Source organism: Sphaerodactylus townsendi, linkage group LG15 (assembly GCF_021028975.2).
Source record: "Sphaerodactylus townsendi isolate TG3544 linkage group LG15, MPM_Stown_v2.3, whole genome shotgun sequence".
Lineage (NCBI taxonomy): Eukaryota > Metazoa > Chordata > Lepidosauria > Squamata > Sphaerodactylidae > Sphaerodactylus > Sphaerodactylus townsendi.
This window is the reverse complement of record NC_059439.1, coordinates 23,609,936-23,630,122: the sequence shown is the minus strand read 5'-3', so window position 1 is coordinate 23,630,122 and position 20,187 is coordinate 23,609,936. Positions and strand designations below refer to the sequence as shown.

Sequence of the window (20,187 nt, the reverse complement as noted above, 5' to 3'; positions counted from 1 at the left end):
GCACTATATGATGCAGGCTCACTCTTGCTGATAAATCAATACAAGAGTCAGAGTATTTCAAGCTCTTGGAATTCTGTGGCATTCAGCATTGTGTTGTGGTTAAGAGCAGATTAATTTTAACCTAGGCCGTTTCTGCATGGCCTCCCACGGTGCATGCGCCCGTGAGGAGTTTAGCCGGCGTGGGGAAGTACCGAGCTCTTCGCCGCGGAAGGCGTCACCGAGCAGGCGAAGTCCGGCAGAAGGCAGGCGGCGGCTCCCGCCGCGAGGAGCAGCCGCTGTTCCCCTCCTCCCTCCCACTTACGTGTCCTGCTGGAAATTAAGCCCTGCGGGCGTGCGCAGCCATGCCTTTGCCCTCCGACCCCTGGAGGTAGAGGGGGGGACCAGTGTGGGAACTCTTAGCACGCCAGAAGCGGCGCAACGGAGAATTTCACCGATATGGAAGAGAACAACGATCTTCCCTGCTGGCCTTGGTTGGCACCAGCGCCGCCCAGGGCATCCCTCTAACAACTGTGCTTTAAAGGGGTTGTTGTTTGAGAGCGACCTGAGGCAGCCCATAGGAGAGGAAAGCGCATTCAGGTCGCAAAGCGCTGCTAGCGTTGCAGCAGCGGCATCTATATCTGAAAACAGCAGGCCTGAAGTGGCGTTTTACAGCCCCAGGCCGTGGCCATTATATGGCCCGTGCAGAAAGCGGCATTTCCTGGAGGGCGCTGGGTCTGATTCCCTGTCTTCCACCCAGGTGGCAAAGGGGCTTAACTGGTGGTGTAGATGTGTGTTTCACGCACTCCCTACTTGCCTGCTGGGTGACATTGGGTTAGTCACAGTTCTCTCTGGACTCTCTCAGCCCTACCTAACTCACAAGGTGTCTGTTGTGGGGAGAGGAAGAGAAAGAAGCTTGTAAGCTACCTTGAGTTTCCTTACAGGAGAGAAAGGCTAGGTATAAATCCAAAATCCTCCTCCTCCTCCTCCTCCTCTTCTTCTTGAATGACACTGGGTTCATAGGACTCCGTACTTCAGCATAACTACTATTGTTGCAGTACATAACTGTGGGCAATAAAGGAGAAAGAGAAACTCCTTTCTCCACAGGAGCCCATAGTGGAACATTGCCCACACTGCGCATTGCTTGTTAACATAAGAGTCCTGAGCTGCTGCTGAAAAAGAGCCCGTTCCAGATTTAGAGCTTTGGGAGCTAACTAAAGTTAGCCCTGTCCCTGGGAATGCCCCTAAAAAGCCCCCTCCATGCCGGCATGGGTATTTGTGGTGGTGGCCCCTGCAAAGGCCCGTTCACAGATTTGGGCAAAGCAATGGGCAGCTGCCCATGTAAGTCCATTACTGTCAGTGTCTGTGCCAGTTTGCTGGTGGCACAGGCACCAGCATAGCCCTTCTGCTACTTCGAATGCAGTTTCAATTTTTGAATTTTTGTGATCATAGTTTAAATTAAAATCTTTCAGATTTGTCCTACTGCGCTTTGACAGATTACGTTGCATGTTTGCAACTCTTTTGACCTGTTCATGTAGTTTTCTGAAGTTTGCTTTCCCATTTGGCTCCATCCATTTTTTTGCAAAAACTGCGTTTTTCAACAACAGTGTTGGGGGGGAGGAGGTATATTTCAATGAACAACAGGAATGGCCGATTGGATATGACATCGTAAACTGGGTCAATTTCCCCAATAAGTCCTTCATCCCTTTAAGAGTTGGAACAGTGAATCCCTGGACTTCATCTGACCAAAGATTTACCATCAAGAGTGATGCTATCATGTGGCCTAAAAGATTTAACCAGGTGAGCCCCCTGCATTTTAGCATCTTTGTATTTACTGTTCTTTCCCCCCCAACCATTATTATTATTTTCATTGCCTTTAGTGTCTCCATCACCATCATCTTCATCATTATTATCAATACAGTTGTTGTTGTTGTTGTTGTTGTTGTTGTTGTTATTGTTATTGTTGATGATGTTGTTATTTAAAAAGAGCCTCATGGCACAGAATGGTAAGCTGCAGTAGTGCAGTCGAAGCTCTGCTCATGATCTGTATTTGATCCAGATAGAAATGGGTTTAAGATAGCCAGCTCAAGTTGACTGAACCTTCCAAGGTCAGTGAACCGAGTACCTGGATTGCTAGGACTAAAGCAAAGACCTTGCACAGAGGACTATTTTCACCATTACCTATTAAAGTTAGTTTCATTATTTCTCTTGGCAACTGGTGCCCATTGAAAGCTATTAGGGCCGAGGAGATCCAGCTCTACTAAACTGCAAAATAAACACAAAAGCAAACTACTTCTTGTGTCAGATTGTGCTGTTGTGCAATGAGTTTATTCTCTGACAATATGCAGCTAAGACCCATGAAGTACAGCCCACACTTCTCTTTTCCTCACCACAATGCAGAATGTATACCAGGCCACTAACCTGGATAACTTTAAAAAGGGTTTGGACAGATTTATGGAGGAGAAGTTGATTTATGGCTACCAATCTTGATCCTCCTTGATCTCAGATTGCAAATGCCTTAGCAGACCAGGTGCTGAGGAGCAGCAACAGCAACAACAGCAGAAGGCCATTGCTTTCACATCCTGCATGTGAGCTCCCAAAGGCACCTTGTGGGTCACTGTGAGTAGCAGAGTGCTGGACTAGATGGACTCTGGTCTGATCACTGTATTGTGTTTGTGTATTATGTGCTGTTACGTTGCTTCTGACTTACAACAACTTTCTAAATTAATGACCATAAAAATGTCCTACCTTTGACCTGGAATGCTCAGGTTGGCCCAATCTCATCAGATATTAGAAGCTAAGCAGGGTTGGCTGTAGCTAGAATTTGAACGACATACAATGAAGGAATAAAAGGGTCACGACTTGGAGGCAGGCAATGGCAAGTCACCTCTGAGCATCTCCTGCCTTTAAAACCCAACTATGCCACCATATGTCAGTTGTGACTTGATGGCAAAAAAGCCATATCAGTAGTGTGGATGGTGTTTACTAGGTTTTTTCCCCCCATCTGGGCTTCTAAGGCAAACATTGTTGATCATGGCTAGGACTTGGACAGGAGACCATGGCAGAAATCCGGGGATACCTGCCAGAGGCAGGTAACAGTGAATCACCTCTGTTTGTCTATTTCCTAAAAAAAACCCTGTTCTTTCAGCTTCACTGAAATATTCAAATTCCCTCAACACACTGAGATGATTATTCAAGAAGATACAAGAATATCCTAGTCCCATGGTGGCGAACCTTTGGCACTCCAGATGTTATGGACTACAATTCCCATCAGCCCCTGCCAGCATGGCCAATTGGCCCATTGTGGCTGGCGGAATGATGTAGTCTATAGCTTATCTAATTATAAGAGTCCTCCTCCCTATCCTAGTCATTACCTTAAATGAAACAATATTTCTTTGCATTATGATTAGACCTTGCCTCATTCCCTATGCACTGAGAGATGCCACCCTGGATACAGCAGAAAAGTTCTCAGGGGAGAAAATTCTTCTTGCTGCTATGATTGTTCTCAGTGCCCAGAAGGGACAATTTCAAACCAGACAGGTATGTGGTTTCCAACTACCCAATAGTTTCATGTTTATAATAGTATAAGTTTGTGTTGTCCAGAAACCCCAATCAGTGACAAGAAATTCAACAAATATAGCAGCTTATCTAATCAAACACAAAGAATGTGGGCAACATGATATATTTAACTTGAAAAAGAGAAATAGAAGATGATATTGGCTGTAAGTCAAATAAACTAAATAATAATACAGTTCAGATTTTATGGGCAGTCTAGAAACGTATCTTTAAAGTGGACTCAAATTTGGAGAACAAGGTTTGCTTTTCCACTCCTCCATATGAGTGGTGGACTCTAATCTGAGGAACCAGGTTGGTTTCTCGACATGAAGCCTTCTTGGTGACCTTGGACTAGTCACGGTTCTCTTCAAACTCTCTCAGCCTCACCTAAGGTGTTTGTTGTCGAGAGAGATAGGCTCATTCCGCACACGCAAAATAATGCACTTTCAAGCTGCTTTCACAACTGTTTTTGCCATTCCGCACAGCTTCAAAGAGCCCTGAAAGCAGCTTGAAAGTGCATTATTCTGCGTGTGCGGAATGAGCCAAAGTGAAAGAGGTCGTAAGCTGCTTTGAGACTCCTTACGGGACAGAATGGCTGAGTATGAATCCAGTGTTGTCTTCTTTTTGTTCCTTTAAAATACTGGAAAAGTAAGGTAGCTTTTTCAGAATAAAGAAACACAACTGCTGTTTAAGGGCCCTCTTTCTACTTAGGTTTATTAGGCAAATTGAACAGACTTGACATTTGAGTTTTGTAGACGGACAGAGAAGCATCATCTTCATCATGTCTATTCGTGCTCTCAGGTAGTCAATCTGCTCAGGATGTGGTTATAAAGCCCCTCATAGCCAGTCATTTTTTCTCACAACCATTCTCTTTTCCAGTCCCAGTTTGGCAGCAAACACAGAATATCTATCAAGGATGTACTGCTGGCAGGATTTACCTGCTTTCTTTAAGCTGATATATTGCTGCCATTCTTTTTCTTTTTAAATGCCAAATAAAAGTTGTTGTTGTTGTTGTTGGTTGTTTTCTTTTCAGATGCATATGAGTGTTTCCTGTGCCCAGATGATGAGCATCCAAATGAGAACCAAAATGGATGCATCTCTAAAGTTATAACCTTTCTTGCCTACAATGAGCCATTAGGAATCAGTTTGGCTGCTTCTTCTATCTCCTTTTCCTTTTTCACCATCGTTGTATTTGGAACCTTTGTGAAATATGAAAACACACCCATTGTCAGAGCCAACAACCGGGATCTTACCTACCTCCTCCTAATTTCCATCTTGCTTTGCTTTCTTTGCATTTTTTTGTTCATGGGAAAACCCAACAAGGTGTCCTGCCTTCTTCAACAAGCGGCTTTTGGGAATGCTTTTTCTTTTGTAATGTCTTGTGTCTTGGCCAAAACCATCACCGTGGTGCTGGCATTCATGGCCACCAGCCCAGGAAACACAGCAAGGAAATGGTTGGGGAAAAGGCTGGCCAATTACATTATCCTGGTTTGCTCTCTTATTCAAGTTGGCATCTGCACGATCTGGCTCAGTACTTCTCCACCATTCCCAGACCTTGACAAGTTTTCGCAATCTGGACAAATCATAGTGGAGTGCAATGAAGGCTCAGTCAGCATGTTTTACATTGTCTTGGGTTACATGGGCTTTCAGGCCAGCGTCAGCTTCTTGGTGGCCTTCCTGTCCAGGAAGCTGCCAGATACTTTCAATGAAGCCAAGTTCATCACCTTCAGCATGTTGGTGTTCTGCAGTGTCTGGATCTCCTTTGTTCCAACCTACCTGAGCACCAAAGGGAAATACATGGTGGCTGTTGAGATCTTTTCTATCTTGGCTTCCAGTTCTGGGTTGTTGGGTTGCATATTTGCCCCCAAAATGTATATTATTTTGCTCAAGCCAGACATAAACACCAGAGACCAGTTATTTAAAAGAAAAAAGTAACATAGAATACCTCGGTGGCAACATTCTGTGAGGATACCCATGTCACATTGTGAATTAAAAACGCAGCATAACAAATTCCAGTTATGATATCCCATGTTTGCACAGCTCTACCATTTCCATGGCAGGCAATGTATATATCTGAGTACACTGTATGTCGAATAAGATACATCATCATGTCGTAGCTGTAGCCTTTCTGGATAAAACCAAAAGATCTTGGCACTGTGGTGAATGTCTGGTAACATCTCAATTAGTTAGCAAACTGAGGGGCACATTTCCAAGGAATTCTCAAAGACAAAACCTCTCTCATTTAAACTAATATGTTTGAAATTTTCCAATACGATCTCCCTCCCACCATAACCCTTTCAACAATATCAAATATGAGTCTGAATTTGTGTATGTTCCAAATTCAGCACCCAAGTCCTGTAGATGTTAAACATGCTTTATGGCATTCTTCAGAGTATAGGTATCCATTTCTCTTCTTTAAGAAAATCTAACAGTTCAAAAATGGGAATTCAGTACCTGGGCCAGCGTATAAGAGAACAACATGATTTGGTCATGTTATTTCCACACACAAACATCCCTTCACTTTATAAGCACAGCTGGCAATGAAGTGCTGGGTGATGTAGTTCTTGGTCTTAGCTCAAAGGAATTAATTATTAGAATCAGTAAGATAATTAATGCATAACACATGGACCAATGGATCAAGAAGGGGAAGAAACATGGTGTACCGGTTAAGAATAGTGGACTCTAATCTGCAGAACCATGTACAATTCACCACTCCTCCAGATGAAGCCTGATGAGTAAACTTGGGCCAGTCACAGTTCCCTCAAGACTATCTCAGTCCACATGGAGGTAGCCATTGGCAACCACCTGTGCATGCCGCTTGCCTTCAGAACCCTACATGATTGCCATAAGTCAGCTTTGGTTTGATTTCTACATCATGTAAATTAACCATGCATACGTAAAGTCCATGGGATTCAGTGGAGACTTTCTGGAAATAAGGAAGTTTGTTTTGTTCTTTGCCTCCCTGTGCTGAGCTTCCTATGCTGTGCTCTGTGCTGTTGAAAAGCCCTCTTGGAGGCAACGAGATGGAGTGGCCATGGTGCTGCATCCTGCCCCCCCAAGGCTTTGGAGGGTGCTGTAAGAAAAATTAACAGAACAATGGTAAAATAATTACTGTGGATACTGAAATTATGGTTTCCAAAAAGGGGGGATATTTGTCAGTAGGTTTCCATTCTGAAAACAAATAATATTGTAACATAGTGGATAATATATGAGATGTCATCATATTTTTGCTCATTAAAAAAAGCAGAAGAATTTTCTTTTACTACCCAGAAAGGATCATGAGTAAGATTACTGTTAACTTGTTTCTGATGCCTACGATGCGTAACTACCAAGGGATGTTCAATGTAGATTCAAGGAGAAATAAGGGGGGAAGTGGCCTCAAGTCATACCTGAATTGGAAGAGGAAGTATTTTTCCAAATAGTAGAAACTGACTCTCCTAGCACACACACTTTGATATTATTTCAGAAAGATTTCTTCACTCTATTTTTTGAACTCACTGGAAAAGGGTGAAAAACTGATTCACTTGCCACATGATGCCTGCATCTGCCCTGTACAAGTGAGAAATGCTACTGCCTCTAAAACTAGAAGGTTCACCACCAAATCTCTTATCAGTAAGTGTTTTACTCCAATCTTGCAAACTGAAGGCCATGACTTCCCTTATTGGTCCATGTATTTCATGTTGCCTTGAAATGACCTAACCTAATAAAACACTGAGGCTCATTCTGCATGGGCCAAAAACAGTGGTGTGAAAACAGTGGGCCTTTCCCCACTTACGGTTTGTGGCGCGCTACTCCCAGCGTGAGCAATTTCCGCCATGGGGTCATGTTCCTCTGCACTCTGCGCAGGGCAGTCAGGAGGTGCTGTTTCTTCAGCATCAGAAATGACGCGCACTGAGGGGATGTGAGAGCGCAGAGTCGGGGCAGCTGCGTTGTTGCCGCCCGGACTGGTGGGGAGCACCGTTGGACCATGCACTATTTGGGGACAGTAGCGCGCAGCAAACGGTAAGTGGGGAAAGGGCCGCTGTGAAAATGGTGTAAATGGGTTTAAAACAGGATAAAAGGGTTTATACCATTTTCACACCGTTTTCACACCACTGTTTTTGGCCCATGCGGAATGAGCCTGACTGTGGGAGTCGAAGAAAAAGAGGAAGGTAACTTCCATTTATGTATATGGTAAAGGTAATTTCCACTTTTGTATATCGTAAAATGTCACTCATAGCATGCCTGTTTACCTACCAAAGAGTATAAAGAACTTTACACATCAAGTGTTAAAGCAGAGAAAGTCAAAAGAAAGCAAAGCTAGGGGGTGGTGATTATCTCCCCTGTTATTATCGAACAAGGATATCATTGAGTCTTCTACAGGGACAAGCCCGGGGGATTTTCAAAAGGAACTTTCAGAATCACCAAACAAGCCATTTGCAGAACTCAACAAAATCTCACTGATAAACTGTGAAGTCTCTTATAAATGCTGAAACCTGTGCTGAGTCAGATATCGAGAGAAGTTAAAATCGAAGACTGGGAGCGCAATGTGCAACTCTCCATGGCTCTTTGCAGCAGAACGTGTTAAACATTGTAAGAAATCACAATTGTTGGCCATGAACAAAGATTTCCAATGAGAAAATAGATTTCATTGACCACAGATGCTGCTGCTGCTGCTCTTTCTCCTGTTTCTGCCTCAAGCTGTCAGCAAGAATTTGAAGGGAATTAGTAGGGCAACCGCTCACCGATATAAAGTTGATTATTTAAAGCCAGGAAATCATGTTATTGGTGCGATTTCATCTCTGCGTATGGCTGTCAGTCCAGAAGAGAAGTTCAAGTCTTTGCCCCAGAATTTCAATAGATATGTGTATATGTGAGTATGCAGCTTAAATAAACTACAGGCATCCAGATCTTAAGGATCTTTGCCACGGCATGGATATCTTAGCGTACGTGCTAACATTAACTGTAGTCCAACCTTTTTCCACAACAGTCAATTCCTTAAGGCAAAGTGCAGTTTTATCTCTGCATATCGCTGTCTGACCAGATAATATGTTCAAGTCTTTGCCCAAGAGTTTACACACACACACACACACACACACACACACACACACACACACACACACACACACACACACACACACACACACACACACGGCAGTAAATGTGTATGCAACTTGAATAAAGTACAGGCATCCAAATTTTAATTTTTTTAGCCATAGCATAAATATCTCAGTTTACGTGTTGACATTATTAACTCCAATCTGAACGTTCCCCACTACAGTCAAAGCTCAAACAACCGCATATGTGGAACAGAGGAAGTGGGGACTGTTCTGCACAATGCAAAAGGATCGACGGCTTCACCACCCACAAAATGTACAACTTGATTCATGTTTAGAATATTGGGTTGGATCATGCTAGTTTTATTTAATTCGATCTTGTCCCCCTTCCTTTTAACTGTGTTCCAAACTATTTTTGTCCATAGCAAGTCACAGGATTCTCAATATAGCCTTTTGGGGTGGTCAAAGGGGATCTTTCATTTCTTCCTTATCAACAGAAAAGCTGGATGAATCCAGTCCTATCATCAGGTTATTTAATTGACTCTTTGTGTTTGATCTTTAATAGTTTTTCTTTTACTATTCGGCATTTTGGAAATAGGGAAGGGAGAAGGCTGCCAGTACAAAGAATGAATTCTTTACTTCCATTTTAGGTTTGTGAGGAAGAATTATCAGCATGTCCTCACCTTCATTTTTACGGTTGATGAAATCAACAAGGATCCAGATCTCTTACCCAATGTCACACTGGGCTTCCGCCTCTATGACAGCCTCTTACGAGGAAGATCAGAGTATGATATCGCGCTATCCTTGCTGTCTTCACCGAAAGAAAACATCCCTAATTTCAACTGTGCAAAGCAATATGAGATGTCAGCAGTTGTTGGAGGACTTAGCTCTGAAGCGTCCATCCAGATGGCTACCATCTTTGACCTCTACAAGATCCCTCAGGTAGGGATGTACAGTGTACAGTGTCCCAACACAAAATGACAGTTCATTCCTGATCCATCATACTTGAGCCCAAACAGCCTACCTAAGTCTACATTTTGTCATGTTATTCCATTCTAACAGTGATGTAGTTGATGAATTCTCACGTCTTAGATATGTAAGGAAACTAACCTAGTGGTGAATGGTGAAGTAAAAGCTGCACACAATGGTGCAGGTACTGCAGTAACAGAGCTTAAGATGTTCGAATGTAGCTATGAATGGTCACCAGAGCTGTGCAATTATATTTTCCAATCTATATTATTGGAATAATATTGATGACTGGGGATCCTCAGAAGATGCCAGCCACAGGTGCAGGCGAAATGTCAGGAAAAACTGCCATTAGAATATGGCCACACAGCCCGGAAATCACACAGTGATTCCGGCCATGAAAGTGATTCTGGCCAGGAAAGCCTTTGAAAATATTGATGACTGTTGCACTGCTATTTCAAGGTTTATCCATGGCTCTTTCCACAGAAAACTCTAAAAGCATGTTTTCAGTCCCTCTATACATACATACACAAAACCTTTATTAGGCATAAAACCAATATAACAACCAGCATTATCCAGAAAGAAGTTCCATACATAAAACCACCACAGGTATTATTCCAAAGTTCCTAAAAGGAACCTAGCTACAGAATTTAAAATCACAGAAGAAGAGTTGTTTAGTAGGAATGCAACCTTCCCAGCAACAGAGTATTCCTTAAACTTAGCAGGAAGAAGAGTCAAAAGCCTGGTCCTAGCTTCTTCATATTTGGGGCAGTTAAGCATTATATGTTCCATGGATTGCACCACTATAGTACAGTGGGGGCATTTCCGCTCTTGCGAGTCAATTTTAAGAAACCTCCCTTGGAGTACAGAACAAGGGAAGGAATTACAACGAGCCCTTGTGTATATCCATCTAAGCTTGGGCTCTTGGAGTATACTCAGATAGTTTGCCATCAGATTGGTTTTGAATTTGATGTTGAAAAAGAAGGGGGAACAGTTACTTCGCACTTGGTCTTGTAGAACTTGTAGCTCCTGGTCAAGGAGTCGCCTTTTTAGTTGAAAAAAGAGTTCGGAAGGAGGTAGCATTTGCAAAGACTCCCAGGAGAATCCCAGGGAAAGTATTTTAATTTCAACTGCCCGCCACCACTTAGATCCATGGAGCTGGGGAGGATATGATTGATAAGGCTACCAGTGTCCGAATTAAAGCACAGGCGAACCCAGAACTTAAGGGTGGCCAGTCCCTCTATACATGATTTATGTCTGCATTCACAGCTTTGAAACAAATACTGGCCAGCATTTTTTAATTTTTGCCCCCTTTTTTAGTACATTGTCGATTTCTGCCTTCTATGCCTCACACCTTCGTGCTGTAATTCTGCGTGCCTTCTGTGCTGAATCCTTCAAAGAATAGCATCCCCCAATAGCAATCAAACAGCAGAAAGGCTCCAAGAATAGGAGAGGGGGAACAGAGACTGAGCACAGAAAATGGCACTGAGATGGAGGTCTGGGGATTGCAGAGTGGCTCGGAAAACATTTTAAGGAGATAGCACAGCAACCTGAAGACATTTTCAAAATGTTTCAGCCCCAAGGATCATTTGAAAAGGGGATTCATTTAAAACATTTGGAGGCTGGAAATAAAACATTTGAGGGTAGAAAATGCAGAACTCCATGGAGAAAACAGGAGATGGGAGCATTCAATCAAGGTTCATTCAAGATTATCTCAGGCCCCTTCCGCACACGCAAAATAATGCATTTTCAAACCACTTTCACAACTGTTTGCAAGTGGATTTTGCCATTCTGCACAGCTTCAAAGAGCACTGAAAGCAGTTTGAAAGTGCATTATTCTGCATGTGCGGAATGAGCCTCAGTCAGAGTTCCATAGCTGCGTGAAACTCACAGTGAATGCTGCTTTTCTGTTATAAAGATTACGCAGGTTTAGCCACAGTGTTCCCGTAGTAGTTCTAACATCAGCAGCAGTAATTATGTTACTGTCATTCTGCAGTACTAGTAGTAGTAGGACTGTACCACTAATAGTAGCAGGAACAGTGGTAATATTATTAGCAAAAACATCCCCACCACTAAAGTCATTCTGATGTTAGGAGTTCACTGTAATTTGTTTTTCATTAATGCTTCCAAAATGCCTTGTCTGAAGATCCTGCATGTTTTTAGCATGTGTGAAGTCGGGGAACTGGAGGGTTACTTTCAATAGGCATAATTTCAGGGAGACAATTGTCAGGTTTTAAGAAAATATCTGTTATTTTTCTACAGCTGTCTTATGCTCACCCATCACTGAGTAATAAAATTCAGTTCCCCTTTTTTTACCAAATGGTTCCAAACGAAGCTGCTCAGTTAGAAGGAATAGTGGAATTGATAGAATATTTCAAATGGACATGGATTGGCCTCGTTGTTGCTGACAATGACAATGGAGAACTGTTTGCTCAAACTGTGACCCTCTCGCTCAGTAGGCGTGGAATCTGTGTTGCCTTCACAGAGAAGGCCCCAATACCCTTGCATGATGATTTCAATAATAAATATGACATATTTGTTAAGGGAAATATTTTAAGGACATTACATAACACAGAAGCCAATGTGATTATTGCATTTGGAGACACTTACTCCATGCATAGTTTACAAATACTCATAAATACAAATGAAGAAATTGGTAAGCAATATATGCAGAGGAAGATTTGGATCACAACAGCCCAGTGGGACTTGTCTTCAAAGATTGTTCGGACAGACTGGAATGCCCAGTTTTTCCATGGCTCCTTGTCTATGGCAGACCACAGAAATGATGTACCAGGATTTCAGAGCTTCCTCCAGGGGTTTAAGCTTTACCAACACCCAACTTTTTTAATGCGACAGTTCTGGGATATTGTATTTTTTTGTAGAAGCTCAAATTTATGGAAATGCACAGGAGAGGAAAAGCTGGAGAGTCTTGGAGGGGATCAGTTTGAAATGCAGATGTCTGGTCAGAGCTACAGCATCTACAATGCAGTCTATGCCTTTGCACATGCTTTAAATGCTTCTTACACATTCAGACACCAAACGATGAGCAAAAACCCTGTGATGGACCATCCCAGAAATCAACTATGGGAGGTAATATTTGACTTTTAATGTTTGACTTTTCCTTCTCATCAATGTGCCAGTGAGACAAATCACAGTACTGTAAAGAAACATTAAAAATGTACTGAATCTTTGGTATCTCTTTCTTTCTTTGGTACTCCCACACTATTGCCTTTAATCATTCCTCCTAGCATTTTTTTATGTTGATTTGTGTAGATCATTGTGGCTTTTCAGAAAATAAAATATTTCCTCTGTTTATGCAGTACTAAATATGTCAAGAAGAGTGTCATGGAAGATGCTATCACTAAAGTAAATAGCAGCAACCGGATCAACGGGGGCAGCCATTGCGGCTGGGGTGAGCCAAGGAGGCAAAGTAGTTTGCAAAGCATGGCCGGACGGCATGCTGTAGGAGGGTGCAATGATTGGCTTCGAGCCAGTAAAGGCGGGAGGAGCCTGAGTATAAAAGGGGCACCACACCCAGAGCTCGTCCTTCTTGGCGGCGAGACTTGGAAAGGCGTGGCACACCCCCCCTCCCTAGAATTTAAGGGGTTGTTGCTTAGTTCACAATTGTCACAGCCCTGCGGGTTGGCAATGGGAGTCGCAACATCTGGGGAGAAAATGAGCCATCCGGCAGGTTCTCCCATGCTTGTGCCCTGTGGAAGGGCCGGGGTGTGTGGCGGGCCAGTTGGCAGGCCATTAGGCTTGGCCATTGCCCGACACCCCAGGGAGTGGGGCAGGGTGGGCCGGTAGGCAGCCGGTAGGCTTAGCCGGTGCCCGATACCCCAGCAAGCTTGGGGAGGATGGTGGGTCGGTAGGCGGCCTGTGGGCTTAGCCGGTGCCCGCCTCCTCAGCAGGAGCAGGAAGGGTCGAAGCCGGAGGGTTACCTCTGGGGCTCCCCTTCCCGCTGGTGGCCCCAATGGAGATTGGGATCGCCTAATGTTGCGACCTGTTTGCTACCCTAGCTTCTCTGTAAATAGATGTTATATATATATGCATATACATTAATAAATTGGGCTGCGGCCCAATCCATTTTTCCAAGCCTGTCGTTGTAGTGTCTTCATTTGCCGGAGAAGGGTCTCACCATCTGCATGCAAAGGGAAGTCACATATGACGACTGAGGTTGAGATTAAGCTTGGGAGAGCCACTCTTATCTCACCTCGGTCTTGGGTTTTTTTCCCTCCTAATGACTCCAGACCAGCTGATCGTTCAAGGATTTATTGTAAAAGTTCAAAACAAAAAAAGTTGCTCAACTGGTTACATTTCTTTTGGTTCTTTGTCCCCATTCCGAGAACCCATGGCCCAGAGATGCTTCTCTGACCACGTCTCAAGATGAAATTCCAAAAACCTTTGTTTTCCCCTTCTCAGGAAAACTCTGTTCAGGTCACGAGGTAATTTAGGCCTTTGAAGTTTCATCCTGGCACCTCTGCATAGTTTCCTGTCCTCCCTCCAGGAGATCAAAGGCAAAGATGCTTTTCATAGTCATATGTGACTTCCCTTTACTGTAGCAATAGCATCTTCCATGACAAAGAGCATTTAGTCAAAACAGGAAAATGAAGTTCATGAAGGATGCTTCCATGGCAGAGTGGGCACAGTATCAACTACACCATGCTGGCTCACCCTTGTTATAAATCAATACAAGAGTCAGATTATTTCAAGCTCTTGGAATTCTCTGGCATTCATGATTCTATCTTGAGGGGTGACACTGGATTTGTAGGGCTCCATTCTTCAGCATGACTGCTAATTTGTTGCAGTAGGGAACAGAAGAGAAGGAGAAACATTTTTCTCCTTGGGAGAACCCATAGTCGAAATTACCTACACTGCCTTTTTTGTTAGTGTAAGTTTGAGCAGCTGAAGGAAGCCATTCCCAAGCCAAAATGTTGGGAGGTAACTAGAGTCAGCTCTGTCCCTGGGAACAGCCCCCAAATGTCAGCATGGGCATATGTGCTCATGGTCAGCAACTGAAAAGGCCAGTGAACAGATTTAGGTACTTGAATGGGCAGCTGCCCACCTAAGTCTTTTAGTGTCAGTATCTGTGCCAGTTTCCTGGTGGCATAGGCACCAGCACAACCCTTCTGCTACTCCCAATGCAGCTTCGACCACCCACCTTTGGATTGCACCCACCTTTGGATTTGACCCAATGAATTTTTGTGATCATACTTTAAATCATTTAAATATGTGCTGTCTGCCTAACGCTATGACTCTTGGCAGGTATAATAACACTCCATATGAGAACAGGTTATGTCAATGTAATATGGCCGTTGCTGAGACTGTTCAACATGTACTATTGGAATGTCCAATATACGAGTCGTTACTCTCTATGTACATCTGTCCATTGATAGAGAGCTCAAACGATGTCAGGCTACCATCTGTTATGAATTTTCTACTCAGCGGTTCCTGTGATCTCGTATGTGAGAATGTTGCAAGTTTTTTGAGGAACTATTTGGTCAGGCGCAATCATTGCCTACATAGTAGTAACGGCTAAATTATTTTATGAGTGCGTGAATGTTGTGAATGTTCAACGTTGTATTTTAATGTATTTTAATGCTTTAATGTCTCAGTTAGTAGATAAATGCCCCTTTTTACTAATTCTGTAACTTATAATGTCAATAAAGGCTTTGGAATTGGAATTGAATATGTGCTGTTGCATGACAATCCTTACCTGATTGCAACTCTTTGACCTGTTTTGTAGCTTCTGAAGTTTTGCTTTCCCATTTAGCTCCATCCATTTTTGCAAAAACTGTGTTTCAACAACAGTATTGGGGAGGAAGTATATTTCAATGAACAACAGGAATGGCCAATTGGATATGACATCGTAAACTGGGTCCATTTCCCCAATAAGTCCTTTATCCCTGTAAGAGTTGGAATGGTGAATCGCTGGGCCTCATCTGACCAAAGATTTACCATCAAAAGTGATGCTATCATATGGCCTAAAAGATTTAACCAGGTGAGCCCCCTACATTTTAGCATCTTCGTATTTACTGTTCTTTTCCCCCCAACCGTTATTATTATAATGTTCATTGCCATTAGTGTAACCATCACCATTATCTTCATCGTTGTTACTATTACAGTTATTAGTAGTATTATTATTAAAGATAAGATCCCCATGGCACAGTATGATAACCTTCATTACTGCAGTCGAAGCTCTTCTCATGAACTGTGTTTGATTCACATAGAAAGTGGTTTCAGGTACTCAGCTCAAGGTTGACTCAGCCTTCCAAGGTCAGTGAACTGAGTACCCAGATTTCTGGGAGTAAAACATAGATGACCCGGTTCCTCCAGATTAGATACATGATGCAATTGCAAACCACCCCGTAATCAAAGTCTGCCTAATAAATGTTGCAATGTGAAATCACCCAATGGGTTAATAGTGACACAGACCTTGCACAGAGCACTATCTTCAGATGATTTCATTGTTTCTCTTGGGAACCAGTTCCCATTGGAAGTTATTAGGACCAAGGAGATCTAACACTACTAAGCTGCAAAATAAACACAAAAGTAAACTACTTCTTGTGTCAGATAGTGCTGTTAAACACTGAGTTTTTTTCTCTGACAACATTCAGCTGAGACCCATGAAACACAGCCCACACTTCTCTGTTCCTCACCACAATGCAAAATGTATACCAATAGTTAGGGTGACACCCCACCCTGGATGGCTAGAAAAAATCATATTAAAACTCAATCAGTGTGGTATGGATCCAATGCAACTTTTGGAATTAGATAACTGAGCAATGGCCATGGTCTATTATTGGCTCAGTGATATTGAGATGCAAACAAATTTCCCTTGACTACCTGTGACATATAAACCATTAAAATCATGGGTTTTTCTTAGCTTCTTCCTATTTTAGCTTCTTCCTAGCTATCTAATATAACATTGGCAAGAAGCCGATGGGCCTTGTCAAGAGCTCGCTTCGATACCTTGACATCAGTTAATCTGATGGGAGAATTTCAAAAAATTCCTTGGCACAGAAGAACACGTGTGTGTGACTCAGGGGAAGTGGACTCAGTATCACAAATTCTATTGCACTGTGAGCTTCATAATAGCGAAAGGGAAGAAAAAGAGAAGAAGAGTTTGGATTTATATCCCCCTTTCTCTCCTGCAGGAGACTCAAAGGGGTTTACAATCTCCTTGCCCTTCCCCCCTCACAACAAACACCCTGTGAAGTAGGTGGGGCTGAGAGAGCTCTGAGAAGCTGTGACTAGCCCAAGGTCACCCAGCTGGCGTGTGTGGGAGTGCACAGGCTAATCTGAATTCCCCAGATAAGCCTCCACGGCTCAGGCGGCAGAGCTGGGAATCAAACCCGGTTCCTCCAGATTAGATACATGAGCTCTTAACCTCCTACGCCACTGCTGCTTTTAATTCAACCATTGAAAATTCTCCATGTACACCCATTTATAGCCAACTCAGATTCTAATTTTGTAAGAATTTTCTTAGAAGACTGCGTTCCCTCTAAATCACAGAAGGTGGCCAAATTTTGTACGCTGGCATACGATAAGCGAAGATTATTATTAAGGTAGAGAACCGGATTGTATGATGAAACTTGCAATAATGGCTTAAGATTGTATGATGAAACTTGCAATAATGGCTTAAGTTAATGGTATTTAATGTATTGATCTCACACCTTGGATCGCTGTACAACTGGAATATTATGTATCCTTACATATGCCAATTCTGGTTTTAATGACTGGCCGAAAGGCTGTAATAATAAATTCTATTCTATTCTATTCTATTCTATTCTATTCTATTCTATTCTATTCTATTCTATTCTATTCTATACCAATAGTTCAATCAATGCATTATGTGTGTGTGTGTTATATGCTGTTACATTGCTTCTGACTGATGGCAACTTTCTAAATTATTGACCATTAAAATGTCCTACCTTTGACCTGGAAAGCTCAGGTTAGCCCTTGTCAGATATCAGAAGGTAAGCAGGGTTGACCGTGGCTAGAATCTGGATGGCATACAATCAAGGAATACAAGAATTATGACTTGGAGGCAGGCAATGGCAAGCCACCTCTGAACATCTCCTGCCTTGAAAACTATAAAAGGTCACCATATATCCCACTAATGTCACCACTTGATGGCAAAAAACCCCCCTCTGTCAGTAGTGTGTACTTTGTCAGTATTTTTTATTTGGATTTAAAAAGCAAACAAGGTTAGCCATGGCTAGGACTTGGATTGGAGACTACTACAGGATTCCAGGGTTATTATCCTGAGGCAGGTAACGGTGAATCATCTCTGTTTGTCTATTGCCTTAAAAACTCTCTTCTCTGAGGCCGTTTCCACACGGAGGCGGAAGGGGTCGGGTCGGCGCAATCCACACCGACCCGACCCCTCTGGGACCATTCGCATGGACGGTCCCAGAAACGGCAGGGACGACGGTGCAGAGTTGCGCCGTTGTCAGAGTGACTCACCTGTCCTGCGGCCCTCCAGCACATCGCCGAGGCCAGGGGACATGCCCCCTGCCCTGCGCGACCGCTCCAAGGTCGCAGGGCAAAGGGGGCATGTCCCCAGGCCTCGGCGACGCGCTGGAGGGCTGCAGGACAGGTGAGTCGCCCGGTCGGGGGGGGGAGGGAAGGCGCCTGGAAGCCGCTGGCATTTGCATGGCAGCAGCTCCAAGCCGACGTTTCCCAACAACCTCTCTTGCCAAGCGAGGTTGGGAAATGCCGGCTTCCAGCCGGTCAGGCGGCGCGAGGGCGGCGCGGCTGCGCAGCAGCTATGACCCCTGTGTGAATGGCTCCCTGGGGACGGCATTTTTGCCGTCCCCAGGGCGCCATAAACCGCCCGTGCGGAAAGGGCCTGAGCCAGCTTCACTGAAATATTCAAATCCTCTTACCACATTGAGATGAATATCCAAGAAGGTACAAAAATGTCCTAGTCATTACCTTAAATTAAACCAGATTTATTTTCATTATGGATAGACCTTGCCTCATTCCCTGTGCACTGAGAGATGCCACCCTGGATATAGCAGAAAAGTTCTCAGGGAAGAAAGTTCATCTTGCTGCTATGATTGTTCTCAGTGCCCAGAAGGGACAATTTCAAATCAGACAGGTACGTGGCTTCCAACTACCCAAAAGTTTCATGTTTATAATACTAAAAGTTTGTGTTGTCCATCTGTCCAGAAACCCCCATCTGTGACAAGAAATTCAACAAATACAGCACCTTATCTAATGAAACACAAACAATGTTAGCAACACGATATATTGAACTAGAAAAACAGAAACAGATGCTGATATTGTATGGAAGCTAAATAAACTAAATAAAAATACAATGCAGAATTTATGTGCAGCCTAGAAAAGTGTTTCGAAAGTGGACTCTAATCTGGAGAACTGGGTTTGATTCCCCACTCCTCCACATGAGTGGAGGACTCTGATCTCATGAACCAGCTGGTTCTGGTGGGTGTTCTGGGCTGTGTGGCTATGGTCTGGTGGATCTTGTTCCAAACGTTTCACCTGCATCTGTGGCTGGCATCTTCAGAGGTGTATCACAGAAGGAAGTCTGTTACACACTGTGTCCTATATCTGCCATTCTATTTCTTTTCAGATGCATTTCAATGTATCCTGTGCCCAGATGATGAGCATCCAAATGAGAACCAAAATGGATGCATCCCTAAAGTTAAGACTTTTCTTGCCTATAATGAGCCATTAGGAATCAGTTTGGCTTCTGCTTCTCTCTCTTTTTCTCTGCTCACCCTTGTTGTCTTTGGAACCTTTGTCAAATATAAAAACACACCCATTGTCAGAGCCAACAACCGGGATCTTACCCACCTCCTCCTGATTTCCATCTTGCTTTGCTTCCTTTGCATTTTTTTGTTCATGGGACAACCCAACAAGGTGACCTGCCTTCTTCAACAGGCGGCTTTTGGCAATGCATTTTCTTTTGTAATGTCTTGTGTCTTGGCCAAAACCATCACCGTGGTTCTGGCATTCATCAGCCCTGAAGTCCAGGAAACCACAACAAAGAGAGTATGTATGGCTGGGGAAAAGGCTGGCCAATTACATCATCCTGGTTTGCTCTCTTATTCAAGTTGGCATCTGCACGATCTGGCTCAGTACTTCTCCACCATTCCCAGACCTTGACAAGTTCTCCCAATCTGGACAAATCATAGTGGAGTGCAATGAAGGCTCAGTCACCATGTTTTACATGGGCTTGGGTTACATGGGCTTTCAGGCCAGCGTCAGCTTCTTGGTTGCCTTCCTGGCCAGGAAGCTGCCAGATACTTTCAATGAAGCCAAGTTCATCACCTTCAGCATGTTGGTGTTCTGCAGTGTCTGGATCTCCTTTGTTCCAACCTACCTGAGCACCAAAGGGAAATACATGGTGGCTGTTGAGATCTTTTCTATCTTGGCATCCAGTGCTGGATTGTTGGGTTGCATATTTGCCCCTAAAATGTATATCATTTTGCTCAGGCCAGACATAAACACCAGAGACCAGTTCTTTAGGAAAAAAAATATAACATAGAATAACTTGGTGGCAATATTATGTGAGGATACTCACTTTTTACTCTTCTTCGGAAACTTATCTTTCTTGGAGATCTGCTATATTTCTGTCACTATCCCAAAGCTGCTTGATAACACCCTTGCTCTGGATAAAACTATC

The 20,187-nt window shown here is 43.4% G+C and overlaps 1 protein-coding gene and 1 pseudogene across 1 annotated transcript; both read left to right on the top strand.

Moving 5' to 3' along the window:
- The first annotated feature begins 1,236 nt into the window (after window positions 1-1,236).
- LOC125444201 (vomeronasal type-2 receptor 26-like) lies at window positions 1,237-5,466 on the top strand. The gene is made up of 3 exons (XM_048516638.1): window positions 1,237-1,317; window positions 3,387-3,516; window positions 4,565-5,466. Exons 1-3 carry the CDS (start codon window positions 1,237-1,239, stop codon window positions 5,464-5,466), a joined length of 1,113 nt encoding a protein of 370 aa, XP_048372595.1.
- A 2,179-nt stretch (window positions 5,467-7,645) lies between these two features.
- LOC125444200 lies at window positions 7,646-20,049 on the top strand (annotated as a pseudogene).
- Window positions 20,050-20,187: the final 138 nt, after the last annotated feature.